The 19,301-nt window shown below is 42.7% G+C and overlaps 1 protein-coding gene across 1 annotated transcript in view; it reads left to right on the top strand.

Annotated features, from left to right (window-relative positions):
* The window catches only part of ankfn1b (ankyrin repeat and fibronectin type III domain containing 1b), a gene marked incomplete at both ends in the record, with an annotated part of 101,516 nt that overhangs the window by 48,748 nt on the left and 33,467 nt on the right, over positions 1 to 19,301 (top strand). Inside the window, one exon of the mRNA XM_079234185.1 lies at positions 4,079 to 4,119. Coding sequence (XP_079090311.1) covers positions 4,079 to 4,119 — 41 coding nt within the window. The remainder of the gene's footprint in view (positions 1 to 4,078; positions 4,120 to 19,301) is intronic.

A 19,301-nucleotide genomic window follows, 5' to 3' on the forward strand; every position in this document is an offset into this window, starting at 1 on the left:
ACAGAATTGGACTACACGGCTATAGTCTCAACGCTCCTGTTTGAATGACTGCAAAGCGCATACCAACCCAAACAAAAGATTTTTTTTGAAAGGCAGAAAAGTGACAGGGTTTTTAATAAATGTGTGTTCAGAAATTCTTTGAATGCTTGTACATTTTATTACAACAAATCCTCCAAGTGCGCTATTGCTCTGGCTTAAGCGCTCCAGACTGCTCGAGGTCCCAGAGTGAAAACCAGGAAGTGCACCTGCTCCATGAGGTCCCCTCTTCTCCATCCACCCATGTGTCTCATCTGTACAACTTCTGGCTTCCTGTAAACCGTCCCCCTCTTCCCTGCCGATCATTCTCTTCAGGCTACTGTGTCTATAATGAGCCCCTCCAGCCCCCCCGCCTCCCCCCGCCTCCCCCTGCCACCTATTCTCTCACTTTCTCCCCCCTCCTCTCCTGTCCTCCCCTTCTTGCTGTGTGCAGAATTGGAGAAGCTTATCGCCTAGCAACCACAATTAAAGTACAACAAGTCAGTGGCGGTAGCAGCCTCCGTCGGAGTAAGCTTCACAAACCTTTGTGTGACCAACGGCTTTAGACAGAAAAAAAAAAAAACGGAACATAGAGAGAATTTGACAGGGAGGGAGGGAACACGGATCTAAAGAGTGGAAGTTGGACAGGTAAACAGCAATTAGAGCCACCACTGGAACACCGGAGTGAGGACTTTGGGTTTCTCTTTTGAAAGAAAGAAAAAGAAATCAAGGGAGAGTGGAGTAGCGTTCTCCGACTGGGTTCACTGGGTTGGACTCGACAGGTATCCGTGTGAGTGCTGGAATGAATGGACACAAAGTGAAGGTATTCTGCAGATTTGATGGTGTTTTTTCTTTGTATTAATACGTGTGTGTTTTTTGCTTGCTCATTAGTCAGTATTTGAAGAGACATATGTTCAGATATCTTATGCATTTGAGGTATTTGGCATGACTGAGGAACTGTAAAGTTTGTACCTCCTGTTAAGGTATTCATTCACACACCTGATCCATAAGCACACTAATGAAGATGTAAAGTGAAGCCTGTGGGTAAAACTGTAATCTGATTAATCATTTTAGAACTGATTCATTGATTTGTAAGTATTTATTAATATTAGAGCCATATAATCCCTTCCATATGGTCTTTTTTCATGATCTTAAATTGGTGTGCACAGAATTTCCAAATATTATAATTGATGTGCACATTACCTAATTAATTAGCTGACTTTACACATCACATATAGTAATTGTACGATAAGTGATGTGTAAATCAGGTAATTGTCTCCTATACATCTCACTATCATTAGGATAATTGACAACGCTGTTAATAGTTGTCAGGTGTGATGTCTCCTGCTATCATTGGCATGGAAACATGTTTTTTTGGCTCAGGGATTTAAGGACTGAGTATCGACTGGTAAAAGATGCACGGAGAAGGAAAGCTTGTGTTTGAGCTGCGATTCAACATGAGCTGTTCGTCCTGATTTGACATTTTGCTCAGATTTTTGTATGATTGTTCGTGATGCTTTCTGTGGACACATGGACATACTGTGTGTGAGGGGATGGAGGTTGCAGGAAGGTAGTTTGTGGGAGGCTCGTGTTCAAACGGGCAAACATGTGTGTGATTGTATTCACAGCCTTTCAATTGAAGCTTGATTCCATAACTTCACATACTGTATATTTCTGTTTTGACAGAGGATATTGTGCATGACACACTGTCACATGGAGAATGCTTTTTATATTTGTTTGTTTGGTCATAAGTGGTCAAAGATTCAAGGTTCTTCTTATTAAATCCTACTTATCCACCAGTAACTTATCCACATGAATACATCACGATTCTGAATATGATTCCAAGTTGTGAAGGCGTGCATTTTATATGACAAGGGCAACAGAGTAATTGCTTGACCATTTGTTATGAAATAATCAACTACAATGCTGCAATTGCTTGTAATCCCATAGTATTGGTATTCTTGTAAAGTGGACAATTTGGAGAGAGTTTCTGCCGAAAAAAAGGAGTCACAACCGGCTTATTCATGTTCTAGTCATGTTCCATTACTTCAGCCTGAAAGGTGGCTCTCAAATAGTGCTCCTTCACCCCCCCACAGACCTGTATTTCAAATGAAGAACACCCACCTGCCCTCATCCCCATGGCAGAGTGGCACTGCCTGAGGGCACAGTGGGGGAGCGGGGAGGTGAAAGGTCAGTCCCTCTGTATGGCCTATCCTGTCCCCACCAGGAGGATGAAACTCATATGCAGACTTAAACGCACAGAGATGTCAATCGCTGGCCAAAATGTCACTGCATTGCACACATAAAAGCCTGCACGGACACACACACACACATGCACGCACAAACACAGAGAGAGGAACGTCAGAGATGAGTCACTTGCTGGTCAAAATGTCATTGCACTGTTCACATAAAAGTGCACACACATTCACACACTCACACTCAGAGCATCGGTTTTCTCTGAAGTTCAGTTTTAGATTCAAAGGGAGGGCATGCTTCCTCTCTTCTTTTTTGAGGATCCGCTCACTGTACTGCACTCAAACACTTAATTGGAGAGTCATAGAAAAGCAGCTCGCACCAAAGTCACTCACTGATGTCCATTACTGTCTCAACTGACACAAGACCTACTGCTTTCCCCACGTGGCAGGAGATATGGTGAGAACATGCTGCCTGCTCCCAAGCCCTCAGTAACACAGTTACCACCATTGGAATTGTAGGTTATGTGATGCTATGTTTTCCATACACAACCATTACAAAAGGGTGGACAAGTATGAATGGGGCGCCATCTTGAAACATGATATTCAGTTCTCTGAATACATCTGTGCCTTTACCACCACCTCACAAAGGGTTTTGGTTTCAAACTTGACCGTGCTGGGTTCTTCTCTGTACGATGAGCAACATGTCTACAGTGTGCTCTGCCACTAGCCCAATGCATGCTGGGACCATCTTCATTCGGCAAATTAGGGATTTTGGAGTCCGTAAACATATTCTTGAGGAGGGTACTGTGAGCCTTGAAACCACATTGTATTGTATTGTATTTTGGTCATAACAGGAATATGAATTAACCTCCTTTGCCAAAGGAGAAAATGCAAAATAGCAACTGAATTTCACTCCAAGAAAATGCCTCCAGCCCAAGGCCAGTTGTGTGTGCGCGCTCATGTGTTGAGTGTCTCGTGTGTGCGCAACCGCCTGTCCCAGCACGTGTCACCACTGAGGGCTATACACCTCCAGAAGAAGCGAACAGCAGGGGGATATATGTGTGTGTGTCTGTATATAGGTGTGTGTTTTTGTGTCAGTGGGTGTTCTTTGCATGTGTGCCTAATAAGTTGGCTCTGCCGGAGGGATGTATTCAAACAGCCCCTGTTGAGCAGAGCTGGCGGGAGGTATTATTCCTGCATCTGGAGTTTCTGAACTCGGTTGTTTTCATCATCAGGGAGATGGCTTTTTTTTAAACTTCCTGTAGTCTTTTGCCTCGTCTCACATTCAAACATACCTGCACATGCGCTTGCACACCACATTTTGATAAATGCACAGGAATAAAATAAATCCACTGGATACGTGTTTGTAATTGTACCCAGGGAGTTCATTATGTTTTACTGGAGACAAGGTCATTACCCATGTTATTAGCTCTCACAGGGTTGCATTGATCACTTGATTCGTGTTGGTGGATTTGTGGGAGGGTTGAGACGTGCATTACTGTTGGTCATCGTAATAAACTAAACTCAATTTAGTGGGAAAACAAATATCTCCGTCTATTTTTCAGAGCAGCCTTGAGCAAACATGAATATAACAAAATGCAAGGTGAATTGCCTCTGACCTAGCCATGGTTTTGCAGCATGCGCTCTATAAGATAATAGTTAAAGGGCTTTGCATCGTTGCATTTGGAGTGATGACGCAAAACAGATGAGTAGGGAGCTCTGAGTAACATGACGGGAAGCCGAACATCGTTCATTTGCGCAGATGATCCAAATTGCAACGATACAAGTTCCCCCTTAAGGACGGAGAACCACAATGGTTCTGTCTTAGCTGGTGATTGTAATGTCTGTTTTTCTTCTCTTATTTCCAGAGTCTGGGCTCCGCCGACCGAAAGGAGAATCAGCGCAAGAAGTAAGTCCCCTCCATCCATCCTTGCATTCCTCTCTAGAAAACAGAAAAAAAGACCAAATACTTGGAGATGGTTGAATACTAAAGGCTCCCACAGACTTTATGTAATCCCAACAATGGTTGTTGCCACTGTCATCTCTTGCTATGGTGACAGCAACAACTACATGTAACATTAACAGTTCTGAAGGTCATGAAGGTATTTCTGTCTTGTTGAACAACTTATTGTTGTTTCCTCATTGTACGTTTTCTTATACTACGTTTGAGTTATATATGACACATGGTGTTGTGAAAATAAAACACATTAGCAGATATGTCATTGTGGTTGAATAAAAGCTTCATTTTAACTAGTTTTTCATGGTAACACAAACCCAAGAATTTGACCTGATTCATCTGTGCTAGTGTGTGTGTGGTTGAAAAGTAAGTTACGTGTGTCTAATGCTGCATTCACATAGAATCAGGCAGACGGAAAACCGGATTCCATTTTAGTGGACGAGAGCCGGATCGTGACATTAGGTGAGGTCAGCAGAGAATACCGGCCATGGAAACAGTCGACCGCATTGCTGTCTGAAGTACAACTTTTTGCCATGCTCCGTGATAGAAGTTTATATGAATGGAGCTGTATTTAACATTCTGAACATTACTAAAGCAGCTATTGCTATTTAAAGATGTAGTGGAGAACCTCTACCTGAGCAGAGAAGTCACTCTCATCTGTGTGTTGTTATCAGAGCTTCTCCTTAAGTTGTTTACATTGCTGGGCGGCCGGGCGTGCTTTTAGTGCATGTTAGCGTGCCCCACTTCCTGTCAGCACTTTCACCGTAGCACTCACAGCTCTTATGCCTGCTTCCAATGATTCAAAAAGGGAAATCATGAGCGATTCTCTGATATGGAATTAAGTTGTCTTGTGTTTTTCCAGAAGCTGAGAGTGTGTCTGTTACGTGATAGCTTGACGATGACATAATCATTGTGATTGACACTGTAGGACCTAATTCCTGTGAGACGACACTGTGAACCAGTCAGCCTGGATATTAACTGGTATCAACAAAATGAGAGAGGATTATTCAAGTCAGGTCAATTTCATGTATATAGGACAATATCACAAATTTGCCTCAGGGTGTTTTACAATAAATACAGCATACAACACCCTTTGTGCTTTCTGACACGCTTTGTTGAAGAAAAAGCTTGACCTTTATTTCTCCAGTTGTATACATTATTATAGATAGGTGAGAACCCACTCTGTTTCTAATATGCGCCTGTTAGATTTGCCCATTACCACAGTATGAACACATGAACCACTGCTGGGAATATAAACTCTCAATCACTTAGTGACTATTGGCTTTGGTAATTTTGCCCAATAGTGAAACTCAATGGTTGGCCTTTGTCTTTCTTCCTGTGGTCTAAGTGTATGTTGTGTATTTGAAGCTAAACTCCTATTTGTCTATACAGCAAGTCACTGACAGTGGGACATATACACATATACACACACACATATACACATATACACACACACACATATATATATATATATATATATATATATATATATATATATATATATATATGCTGTGCCAGGTGTACTGTCACAGTGAGCACTCGGTGTGCCAGAAAGGGAAACATCTGTTGCCAGGAGACAAGACTATAGCTAGCGCGGGATGTCATGTAACAGAAGTCTTCCCCAGAAAAAATGGAGGGAGGGAAAGAGAAGAGTGTTCAGTATAGCGTGAAACACAACATTTATTAATGCCTGCATAAATAGCTAAATAAGCATAAATGAACAGATACAGCGGGCAAAAATGAAAAATATAGTTTGCACACACATTCATGTTTGTCATCTCAAAATTGTCATTAACCCTGAGGAGTAAGTGACATAATGTCTTCCATAACAGAAAGAGGTGTGTGTGTGTGTGTGTGTGTGTGTGTGTGTGTGTGTGTGTGTGATCTTTAATACCCCATCTGTATTATCTCTTCCTCTATCATATTAACAATCGCTTCCTCTCTGCCTTTATTGAGAGTTTTTCCAAAGAGGTATACAGTACATACAACATTTTAAGTGACTCAGCGGTAGGTGATCACGTGATAACATATAAGATGAGACAACTATCAGACAAACTCAATTCCTTTCACTCTTTTCATCTGAAGACCCAGCTGATGTTTTACCTCCATGATCCCCCACAGTTCTAGGACTTTCCTCCCAGCAGTCGCTGCTTGTTTCCGTGGTTACACGTCACACAGGAGCCAAAGCCCAGCAGCAGTTAATTCATGGCTACATCAGGCATTTCATTCAGCATACAGTACACAAAGTCCTGAATGGGGGTGAACAAACACAGTGTCTCATGTCTCTGATCAAAGGACCTTAGATGAGAGAAGAAAAGAAGAACAAATAGGTTGACCGATGGGCGACATCTTGTCTCCCGAACAAAGATGCACACATGCCGATGAGCATGCGTTTTGCATCACAAATAAGCAGAGAGGAGAAAGTGCCCCCTTCAAGGGCACGCCAAGGATCACAGGTTGAGTTATAAAAACATTGCACTGCAGAGCTGCTGTCCACAGCACATCTTCATTTTTCATCACGCAAGTGTACATACTCACTACATAGTGGTCTATATATTGAGTTTGCGGTTTTGTAGTTCTGTTGTGAGAATTGTTATAAGCCTTTATAGTGGACTTAAAGTATCCCTCAACGCATCGTGAAGTGTAGTGCAAAACCAATGGTTGCTAATTGAGCCTTATATATCATCAGGCATTGCGCTGAAGGAGAAATGCCCTTCGGACAAGAGAAGAGAGAACAGCATGAGTTGTGCCGTGATCATTATATTCTGAATGCAATTGAAGGAAAAAGCCTCTGCAGCCGCATCGCCAAGCATCGGCCAGTAAAACACTTTCGAAAGACCTTTGTAACTCCCTGGCATCTGTAGTTAAAGCTGTAAACCTCATTAACGCTCGCCCTTCTAACAAGACACCGTTTGACCAGCTGTGTCAGGACGAAGCGCATCAAATGTTGCTGTTACACACAGATGTACGTACACTGGCTCCAATGGAAGCCCATTTCCGCAGTAAAAAAAAATATAGAAAGTCATCATTGAGATAGAAAGTCAAAATTATGAGATAAGATGCAAGATGCAAAGTGAGATAAGAAAGTCAAAACTATGTAAGTGCATACACATTTAGTATCTCATAATTTCGACTTTTTCTTGCAGAAATGGACTTCCACAGGTTGCTTATGAGTTTTGTGGAACTGCAGGAAAAAATTAAGGATTTTTTACAAGATCAACACATACAGAGCAGACATTCACTTTCTACAATGAGACAAACAAGTTCAATTCAGTTTATTTTATATAGCCCAACATCACAAATATGAGAAAGAAGAGGTGAAGAGGAAAGGAGGAGCGAAAGAGGAAGAGAAGGAGAGAAGGAGCTCAGTGTATCCTAAGATGTCCCCCAGCAGTCTAGGCCTATAGCAGCATATCGAGGGGCTGGACCAGGGAAAACCTGAGCCAGCCCTAACTATAAGCCTGAAACAGCCCTAACTATTAGCGTTATCAAAGAGGAAAGTTTTAAGTCTACTCTTAAATGAGGTGACCGTGCCTGCCCCTGGACTGAAAGTGGAAGCTGATTCCACAGAAGAGGAGCCCGATAACTGAAAGCTCTAGCCCCCAGCCTACTTTTTAACACTCTGGGAACCACAAGTAACCCTGCATTCAGTGAGCGTAATGCTCTAGTGGGGTAATATGGCACTATAAGGTCCTTAAGATATGATGGTGCATCACCAGTTAAGGCTTTGTAGGTAAGGATTTTAAAATATGATTCTCGATCTTACAGGAAGCCAGCGGAGAGCAGCTAGTACAGGAGTAATGTGATCTCTCTTCCGCGTCCTTGTTAGTACACGAGCTGCAGCATTCTGGATCAATTGGAGAGATCCAATGGATTTACCGGAGCAGCCTGATAATACGGAGTTACAGTAATCCAGTCTTGAGGTAACAAATGCGTGGATTAATGTTTCTGCATCACTTTGAGACAGGATGTGCCGGATCTTTGAGATGTTCCGTAGGTAAAAAAAAGGCGGTCCTTGAGATCTGTTTCACGTGGGAGCCAAAGGACAGGTCCTGGTCTGTCACGCCCCGGGTGTGTGGTGCGGAGACTCAGGTGCAAAGGAAGAGACCAGAAGCAGGTTTGAGGGAGGGGAAAAATCCAAAACGTTCTTCACTTTAAAAAACTCGAAAACAAAACTAGGAAAAGACGGCACAGGACGTGGAGCACATGAACAAAGACAAACCGACAGGGGACAAGGGAAGGTGGGGGAGTATATATAGGGGAGGGGAAATACAGGTGAAGGGAATGATAATCAGGGGACACCCATGAGTGGCTGAGGGCAGGTGAAGGGAATGACAATCAGGAGACACACAAACACACCCACACACAATCAACCAGGTGTTACATGGTCAAAAATAACTCAGAGATTCCTTACGGTGGTGGTAGATGCCAGAGCGATGCCATCCAGAGAAACCATATCATCACATACTTGATTTCTGAGGTGTTCTGGGCCGAGTAAAATAACTTCAGTCTTGTCCGAGTTCAGCAGCAGGAAGTTGCAGGTCATCCAGGTTTTGATGTCTTTAAGACACGCTTGAAGTTTGGCGACCTGGTGGGTTTCATCTGGTTTGATCGACAGATATAGTTGAGTATCATCGGCATAACAGTGAAAGTTTATGGAGTGTTTTCTGATAATACTGCCTAAAGGAAGCATATATTAGGTGAATAAAATTGGTCCAAGTTCCACAGAACCTTGTGGAACTCCATGGCGAACGGCAGTGGTAATTGAGGCCTCATCGTTTACAAATACAAACTGAGATCGATCTGATAAATACGACTTAAACCAGCTTAGTGCTGTACCTTTAATACCAATCAACTGGTCTAGTCTCTGTAATAAGATGTCATGGCCAATGGTGTCAAACGCTGCACTAAGGTCTAACAAGACCAGTACAGAGACAAGTCCCCTATCTGATGCAACTAGAAGATCATTAGTAATTGTCACTAGTGCTGTCTCTGTGCTATGATGCTTTCTAAATCCTGACTGAAGCTTCTCAAATAAACTATTGTTGTGTAAAAAGTCACACAACTGGTTTGCGACTACCTTCTCCAGTATCTTAGAGGACACACAGTTTAAGAGTCAATCTACCATTCAGCACTGCGTACGGCCTTTTGGTCATTTGAATGGATTCAAGAAGGGGGGCTCCAAGGAGAACGGTGGGGAGTCATTGCTCTATCTCATTCCCAGAGGGACAATCCAAGGCAAATTCTGGCAGAAAGATAATACGGATTGAGGATTGAGGGTTCCCGCTGTCTGACCTACGTGAAACACATTCCTTCATTTTTCCAACCTTTTTTCTTTTCACCTCGTTTTTTTTCACAGGGTTTTGAAATCCCAGTGTAAATACATATTGAGGAGTATTTACAATAGTGGTATTGGTGGTGGGAGAGGGAGTTAACTCAGCGGGACGTAGGAGACTGCCGCTGGCTGAGTGTGTGACTATTTGTACAGTTCATCTAGTGTGTATGTGCGCACACATGTTCTCAACAGCAAAGTGTGTTCGTACCCAAACTGTTGATCCAGTGTGCATTTCACAAATATGAAGAGTCTATAATCGTGTGATTATTATTAGCATTTAGCCCTTTGTGTGTGTGTGTGTGTGTGTGTGTGTGTGTGTGTGTGTGTGTGTGTGTGTGTGTGTGTGTGTCTCTGTGTGCGGTATGTGTGTGCTTATTTGATGTGGTTTGGCTGCAGCAATGGTGGGTTGTTTGAGAACACCCCAAGAGCAGGCTGCCAGGCCAAAGAACTGAGCGGGCAGAGACAGCCATTGTTTTGGTAAGGCATCCTGGCCATGAGTTGTGTGTGTGTGTGTGTGTGTGTGTGTGTGTGTGTGTGTGTGTGTGTGTGTGTGTGTGTGTGTGAGAGAGAGATAGAAATGCAAAAGGAAGAAAGCGAGCTTAATTTGGAGTACTTGCTATGCTCACTGCCACTCCAGCAGTGCATAGCCTTTTCCATTCTGGCTTTAGATACAAGAACACGCACGCACACGCACACGCACACACACACACACACACACACACACACACACACACACACACGTAACAACGTAATACACAAACACTCCATTCTCACAACTGCATTACCTGAGGGAGTTCTCAGGGAAAGGATCGTTCTATTATGTTGCTCAACAAGTTGAATCCTTTAACCAAACATCTGCCTCCACATTTGAAACCACACATCAAAATTCGATCAGCTTTCCCAAAAACAGCTCAACACTTTGGATGCTCATAGTCTGCTGGCTCACAGTTGTACAAATATGATTTCAGGATTAAACTGCTTTTGGTACAAACAAGCCAACTCAGCATTTCAACCGCAAGCACCATTTTATGGTCACTCGTGGACATTTTGAATTTTGCTGTTTCTTTCTCACCAGGCGACCCCACAGAATTGTCCTTCACTTAACCTCACAACAAGATATTACTGGCACTGGTGCTCAGTAACCACAATGGTGGCCGACTCAAGGTTCTACACTCCCTGTATTTCTGAATTCCCATTACAGGAGCCCCAAGCCTATCAGGTTGTAAGACCAGAGGCGAGTGGGATGTATGTTTTAAATCTCCCACGCTGATTACACAAAGAACCTTTTTTTTTTGGACCAATTGAATAGTCTCTTAAATGTTTAAACCACAATAACCTAAGTTTCAACTCTCATCCTCGATATAAACGCCTGCTCACTAAAGCCGAGCAGTTTCCAAACAACCAAGAGCACCGGGTCGTGGAGCCAGGTTGCATGATGCACATTGACTCATTCAGATCGATCGCCAACGCTGGTCCAGCCCACGTCATGTCGTCTGTCTCAAAGGGGTATTTGTTTGTGTGGATGTGAATGTGTTTCCCTCCTCCTATGCCCAACACTAGCCTTCTCTTCTCCTCTACCTTATCCTCGTAACTTAAACCATAAACCGAAGCTTCAACTGTAAATTAGCTCATTAACTGGACAAATGTTTACTCTCGAAGATTTTGCTCAGCTCTCTATCCTCAAGATAGACCTGGGTTCTCACAAATATAGAAATGCAGGAAAGCGAGCACACATCTCTCTCCCTCCTCGAGGTTCCCTTCTCCTTTCCAGCATAAATAATCCCCTCAGTCTGCTGGCACAACCCTGATTGGAATCTCGACGCCGTGCTCAATTGTGGCTGGATGGGGGCAAAGTGGGTTGTCCTTTGTGTGTGTGTATGTTTAAAGCTGCTTCAAGACCATACACATAATACCAGAGTGATGTCCACCTCCACCAGGCCAGGCCTCTAAAAAACATGTGTAGCACACACAGAGCCACAACCATGGACTCACATCAGCTTTTCAGACTCATCCACTTAAATTATAGCATATTTACCGGAAATTGCAAAGAGACGAACACCGACTGGAACACATGCACACTCTCCCGTTCACTCCTTTGCCTATTGTTTACCATTTAGCTGCTCGTGGCAGTGGGCCATGAACCCTTACAGGCCGGCAGCCGCGCTGCAATACTGAGTGTTCCGATACAGGGGGTTAAGATCCCGGCTCCACAGGGTTTTATCAGCTTTTCTGTGTCCTAGAGGAGACCAGCTGGAGACTTATGTGCAGTTTTATGAGGAGATTGTGTGGAGCGTTATGAGATTCTGTGCAGAATTAATGTGCTACAATGTCATTTGATGGTACGTGACTGTTGTCATGTTTGTGTCGCTTTCTAACATCAGTGGCAAGCCTTTCAGGTCCCATCAGATAAATCCAGCTCCCCGAACACTTGAGCTGTATTATATTACTGTATGTCTTTCCTGGATTGTGGCCCACTAATACATCAGATGTAATGCGTCTGCTCACCTTGGACTTGGGATCTAACTGATAGTGTGAGTGTCTTACTGTGCTCATACATGTCTGCTGGCATTATATTGAATACAACTGGTGTATGTTGAATTGGGTGTTACCACATCTATCCAATGTGATAGCTATTAAATGACCCCAGATCAGTTTCCTCCAAATTACATTATTATCTCATCCCAGCAAACCGAAAGCAAATGGAAAGAGAAGACTTGCTCTGCTCCTCCCCTCTATGGTACTCCAGCAACAGCCTTTAACAGTTGTCTGGCTTCCAATGCGCTTGTCAGCTCAATTCAAGATTAATTTGACTGCAGATCCATCATCTGTATATCTCACTGTGTTGAGTCAGCCTCATGGCACACATCAAACGCAGAGGGGGACACAGAGGCCCAACACCACAGGGAGCCAACCAAAAGTGAGAAAAAGGCATTGAATTCCTCCCTCATTTTTGTCTCCCTGACAAATCCTTTATGTGCCGATTCCGTGGAAAACCAGAGCGAGCGAGAGCGTCGTAATATAGGGGAGAGAAAAAAAAGAAGATGAAAGTGTGAGTGTGACTCAGAGACGTGCAATTGAGGGGATGGAGGGAAAGGAGCCGAGATGGAAATATCTCTGTTTACCGTCGTGGGTGTATGGGCAGCATATGAGAATATCTGCGTATGATAACAGAGTCCCTTCCTCTGGCACGTAGCTTTAAGATTAGATCATTAGCACTTGAAGTTTTGGCAGTTATTGTAAAGATGTGTTTGTCAAGGCGGCTGTTAAATGCCTCCCTTCTCTTTTGGACCCATGTGGCTGCCAGAAGAATTATCCTTCTCATCAACATATTTGCTGTGTGTCACGCATTATATAATTTTGATGCATTATTTCAGGCAATCTTTTTTCAGGCAATTGTAATAAGAAGCCCGTCTAATTCATTAGACCCCAGAGGGTGTCAGGTATTATGCAACAGACTGCTACGATATTGCTTCTCATTTATTGACCCCCGCTGCCACCAGCGATTATACGTCATGCTTTGAGCAATTCAGATAATGTAGTGTAATCGAATCACAACTGACGGATAAGCTTGTTAGCTTGAAGGAATATCAGTGTGTTTTATTGGTGAGGCCTCAGTCCAAGTAAAATAAAAGCAGCCTCCACCACATAGAGAGACGTACACACAGACATGGGTTTGGATGAGATGGTGAATGGAAAACAAGGCTTTCTTTGAGCAGATTTTAATTAGCAATGTTCATAGCTTGGCTGCGTGCTTTTATGATTGGACCACTGAAAGCCTTTTTGTTTGCCTAATGAAACACATTGAGGGGTATGTTCCTGAATTAAACTGTGTTTGTGTATTTGTGCGTGCACACGCCAGCAACCATGTGTGCTTGCATCCATTTAATTTGCATGTATCTGTTATATGGGTGGGTGCCCACATTCCTTGTGCCGAATTAGACTTCCATTGGCACGGACAAGAAGCCATAGCAGGAGACAGAGATGAAAGAAATCTGAGCGCTTTGTTTTTCCTCCTTTCCAAAATAGTTGTTTTAGGTAGGCAGCCATTGCCCATAATTGCTGAAACAGGGTCAGGTATTTGTCTGTCCCGCTTGTGATTTACTATCCTGTCTGCGCCTTAGTAATCTGAAATAAGATCTGTGGTTGAGGGCAGCCCAGCCTCAGACAGACCACGTAGATTGTGTAATGCATTGCATTCTGCTGGTTTCAGTGGGGTCCCTTTATACACACATCTAACACAAAACCCTCTTTATTAACTGTGAAGCTTTGCTGAGCATGCTTGTCCATTTTTTCAAAAAATGTAATTTAATGAATGGTATCATGAGGGCGGTAATGCAAAACATAGTTTTAAAGCAGTGGTTCTCAACCTTTTTTCAGTAATGTACCCGATGTGAAATAAGTTTTATTTTGTACCCCCTGACCAATGCAAAGCATTTTTGGTTGAAAAAAAGATGTAATACACAGCGCTGTGCCATCAATGTCTGATTTCAAATAGAATGTATAAACTTCAGTTTATGAACTTACACTTATATTTTATTGAATATTTATTAAATAAATATTTGTAAAGTTTTTTTTGCTCATTTTAAATATATTTTTAAAAAAATCTCACGTACCCCCTGGAGTGCCTCCCCCCCCCCCCCCTACCCCCCCCCCATGGGTACACGTGCCCCCATTTGAGAACCACTGTTTTAAAGAATAATATTATTCATTAGAAGACAATGTATAGCTCCAACCAACAAGGGTCTTCAAACATTTAGAATTCAAATAAGGATCACATAGAATGTAGAGTAAGGCTTGTTAATATGTAAGCATACTTCATAAATATTGCTTATTTAGCAACAGTGTACAGCTTATGTAGCTCACTGTTCCACAGCTTTTGGTTGTGATGGTTTTTGCTAGAATTCCACGCAGTCCTAACTCTGCTCTCAAATAGTATTGGGCTACTGAGGCTATGAGCGGGGGTCAAAGTGCTCAGTCGATAGCTTTGTGTACTGTGAGCATGAACAATGAGTTCTTTAGCAGAATTTGTTGTGCACATGAATACCCCTGAACAGTTAATTGCTGCCATGGCAACAGTACAGAGAGGGTAAGTGACATTAGGTGAGCTGTTTTCAAGAAAGCGATCCTTAGAGTGACAGTGTGAAAAATGTGTGTGTGTGTGTGTGTGTGTGTGTGTGTGTGTGTGTGTGTGTGTGTGTGTGTGTGTGTGCGTGTGTGCGTGTGTGTGTGTGTGTGTGTAAGCGTAGGTCAACATTTTCTCCGTATCGCCACACAAGCCTTTCAGTGCTGACAAAAGCACTCTTGTGCTGCAGGATTGGGGAAAGTTACTAATGCTGGCAAGATCATAATCTTAAGTCACATTGCAGTGAGGCAGCGGTGGGCTTTCACATTGGATGGATTTATTAGTAACAGTTATTGTATCTTGTAGTCACTGGGACTATATAAGGGGTATGTTATGATACATACAGTATAAAATAAAGAATCATCTGGAATTAACCAATTTAAAACATATACGATGCAGTCTTTTTTTAATCATAATAAAATTGTTGTTATTACTTGTAGAGCATATTTAAAGTTTAAACAGTCGTGTCATGAGCTAAATGCTAATGTCAGCATGCAAATATGTTAACAATGATGGAGCCAACATACCATGTACAGTAGGTTTAGTAAGTTAGCGTGCTAACATTTCCTTTTGGGCACCATGGATATCTGCTCCAAATATCATGAAAATCCATCCAATAGTTGTCGAGACGTTTCGCCAAGAAACGAAAATGTCTCAGGCAGATTCCAGTAAAATGAGCTCATGTGAAATTAATAATAAAGATAAGTTCTCAATTAGAAGTGAGGGGATCAAATGCGTAAATACATTAATTCAATGTTGTTGTTTTTTTTACATAGTTTTTCTATAATCACCCGCTTCGTACATTAGAGGCGAATAGAAAAGCGATGGAATTGGGGCGCTTCCACTGCAGAGCTGCTGTACATTGTGTGCACGTCCTGCTGTGAAGCAACGCTAACCAAGCCTTCGCCATCCGTTCTGCATGTGGTCTGAAACCACTTTATGGCCTTTGTCTGTGTTCACAGAGAAAAGGTCAACGTGGCTGAAGGGTGAGATGGTAAAGGACATGGGGTTGACACATACAGGTATGCCTACATAGGCTTTGTGGGACTTTTCTTCTAAGAGGACAGGGCATTCTGGCAGGTGCCTAAGCACTGTCTGACTCCTATGTAAACAGTGTTGGGCTTGTGCTATAGGTTAAAAGCTTAAATCGTTGTGTGTGTTTAGCACAACGTGGCTTGAAGGTCACATTATAGCCTCAGTTCTAGAAGGAAAAGCAATCAATCACAGATTTTATAAACTGTAATCAACACCAGGAAAATGAAAGACAAAATGTATATCTGATGAGAGGATAATGACTGGGATATCCTGAGTGGGTCTCCAAGGGGATTGCATCATCACAGTGGGTCTGCTGTGATGATGTTATCGGGGACAGCTGCATGCGGCGGAGCCAGGGGTCGAGGCTCTCAGGGAGCCAAGAGGCAGCCAGTTGCCAGCAGATCCCCTCCTCTGAGACCCACCTGCTTCACATGTCCATTTTTCCTCTAAACCCCTCAAAGGGATTCCCTGAGTCCTCTTCTATGTCCACTGGCCCCCATGTCTTTGAAGTCATGATCCTATGTGTTTTCATGGCATTGAAGTCATTATCCTATGGTCATGTTGTGTCATGCGTTTGATCCAAAAGTTTGTTTGAAGTTTTACAGGCAACTTTTAATGTAACTATTGGGCAAGGGCCAACGATTGTGGCTCTATGTAAACAAAGGTAATTATTAACAACTGATGATGATCTAAACCAATCCCCACTGTAGTCTATTTATGATTCAGATTTTCTGTGAATTATACAGTTTATGGAAAGGGGCATTAGCATCAATGGTTGTCAGTAGCTGGCATGCGCAGAGCAGTGCTACTAATTTAATTAGAAGCCCTTGAAGAAGAAGCCCAGCCTAACTTAATACCGTCAATTAGAGGTTGCTCTGCCATCTGACTAAAATCCCACACCCCATTTGTGTGATTCATACAGGAAAATATGCCTCTTTGTCTTCGAGGTCAACCAACTCTTTGGAGAAGCTGGCGCAGGGTCAGGAAACAGTAGTTGAGGGTGTAGGAGTGGGAACGAAGGCAGTAGGACCGGGGAATTGTTCTACTAGATAAGCCATAGCATGAGGTCATTTTGAATGAGAACTTGTGTATTTTCATCTCAGCTTATCTCATCGTCTTTATAGTGCAACAGCTGGCCTCACGAGGAATCAGTTGTTGTAGCATGAGAGAATAGGAAACAAGAATAAAATGTGCCCCGATTCAATATAGAGAGAAAAGCTTTTCTTAAAAATATTCATTGTAAAGTGTTGATTCTGTGCCCTTCAGTGCTCCAGGCTAAAGTGTTGTCCTAACCCACGCGTGGCACTGTGCTGCAAGCCTTCCGCAGTTGGCGCGCAATTTCTCACATGGCGTTTATGCTCGTCACGCTGTCCGTTGCAGTATTCTCTGAAACGCCAGAGGGCGTACGAACAAAATGCACCGTGACGAAGCAAGAATACGAGTGTGACCAGCAAAACGTGTGTGGCACTTCAGCTCACAGTGAGCAGAAAAGCTTCCTCGCGAAGCAGCATTTCCACTCCGCATGCACAGATGTGGTCCTCAAGCACAGGGCTCCGACGAGCTCGACCCTCCATCCGATCACTTGTCAAGATGACTTTTGAGACTCTGGAGGCGGAGGCGGGATAGACGGTGGCTGATGTGCCTGCTCCATAATGATCATCATCATGCACTCGCATTAATACGACCACGTGAAAGTGTAACCCTGCCAAGGATCATTAGGTAAATGGTCTGGGTATATGTACATATTTATATTTGTATATATTCTCTTAATTTGTCCCTTTTTATGTCTGCGAGCTGGCAACAGCCACGTCGTTAACGTTATCGGGTTGTCCGTACGTCTCGTTCTCGTGAAGAGGATATCTCAGGAATGCCCATGGATGGACTGATTTATTTTTGGTGGTCAAAGGTCAAGGTCACTGCGATCTCACTAAACACATATTTGGCTTTTACTCACTAATTATTACGCTAATTTTAACAATTCACACGCATGTTTAATAGCATACAATTATGAAGTGATGACATTTTGGACAAACATGAATAAAAACTGTAACTTCCAAGGTTTGTGATGGCGGTTATTCTTGTTTGCCTTTCAGTTTGTTGCTTTAATTTATGACAACGGTCAAGGATGTGGATTCTGCCGTTTTTGAGAGAGGGATGGAATCAAATGTTTGCAATGAAGCAATCTTATTATGTGACGTTTGTTTTTACATCAGTTTGTAAAAGAGCCGAAAGTGTTCCAGGCAAGGGAGCAGCCAGTCCAGCTGGCATGGATCTATACCTTTAAAAAGGGGTTCACTTTGCTGTCCAAGGTCATAGCCATCTTTTATTCACACCTGTGGGAACGTTTACAAGTCTGTGATGCGAGAAAGGTCTCTATCCAGTTGGATCATTCTCCCAGATCTGATCCGTCTCCCGTAGACTTGACAGGGCACTCAGACCTTCTGTCCACTTTATGAAGCAAAACCCTCTTCTGGCCAAGAACGTATGATTCACTCATCCAAGGTCATGAATCAATGCAAAGAAATGAGCATGTGACATTATGCCAACTTGGCAATTGAGTTAGGTGAATCAGGACGCATCGCCACACTGTCATTTATCCATGTCACTGTTCAGTAATCAAAGTAACCGCATGAACTATTGTGTACGATTTCATCAATCCTGTTTTATCAAAGCCTCATGTGAAATGCTATTTCTGCAGCATCTTACATAAACTAACGACAGCGATGGCAGACACAAGCTTTGTTTTTGAGTGGCAGGGTGCACCCCGGTAGTCTGTGCTCTCTTCAACCCAGCCATCCCTGCAGCATGTCTCCAACCGTGCTCGCCATGGAGACTAAAACACTTTTTGGCTCGGGTTGAGAGGACGTCTATGTATGTGTGTGAGTACGTATGAGTCACTATTAGGGATGTTTTATCATTTCATAATGAAATGGAAACAGCATGTGTGTTAGATTAGGTGAGCAAAGAATGCCGCACCATGCTCGGGCATCGTTTTCTGTATTATTTTGAAAAAAGTATTCATGGTAATACTAGAAGGGAATTCCTTAAATTATGCATTTTTCATTTTTAGTTTTTCCCCTACGGTCCTTTGACTTACCTTAAAGTTATCTACATATTTGTATTCACTTTGTCTACATTTATATAAACCTTTGCTTAAAACATCTTGTGGATCTTTTCACTTCTGTGCTCCAGCAATGTTCCTCTGTGACTGTGAATATTATTGCGTTTTGATTAGTCTCCACTGCTACCACAGCAATATTGCAATGCTGAGTCTCATCAAATGTGGAATGGAAGAAATATTACATTTCCTGTTTTTAATTTTGAATGAAAAGTTGAGCTGGGACATTGGCAGCCCAGTAGAGGAGATTAAAATGTGTGTGACTTCACTTTTTTTTCTGTGAAAAAGATTTGGAGAAAATTAGGCAGGAAGTATGCGGCTTTCCCTGAAACCTAATGTTTCCTCTGGGAACTGCAGCATTTGTACACTGTTTATCAACTTCATGGACTGCATGTCCGTTGAGTATTGGGATTTCTGCAAAACAGAGTTTAGTTGAGTTTGCCTTGCCTTGCCTTGCCTTTAGTTTTAGACATAAGGGAATCCATTTTACTGAGACATTTGTGTTCTCCAGCATCATTTCACCT

The sequence above is a fragment of the Taurulus bubalis genome (assembly GCF_910589615.1).
Source record: "Taurulus bubalis genome assembly, chromosome: 2".
In the NCBI taxonomy this organism is placed as follows: domain Eukaryota; kingdom Metazoa; phylum Chordata; class Actinopteri; order Perciformes; family Cottidae; genus Taurulus; species Taurulus bubalis.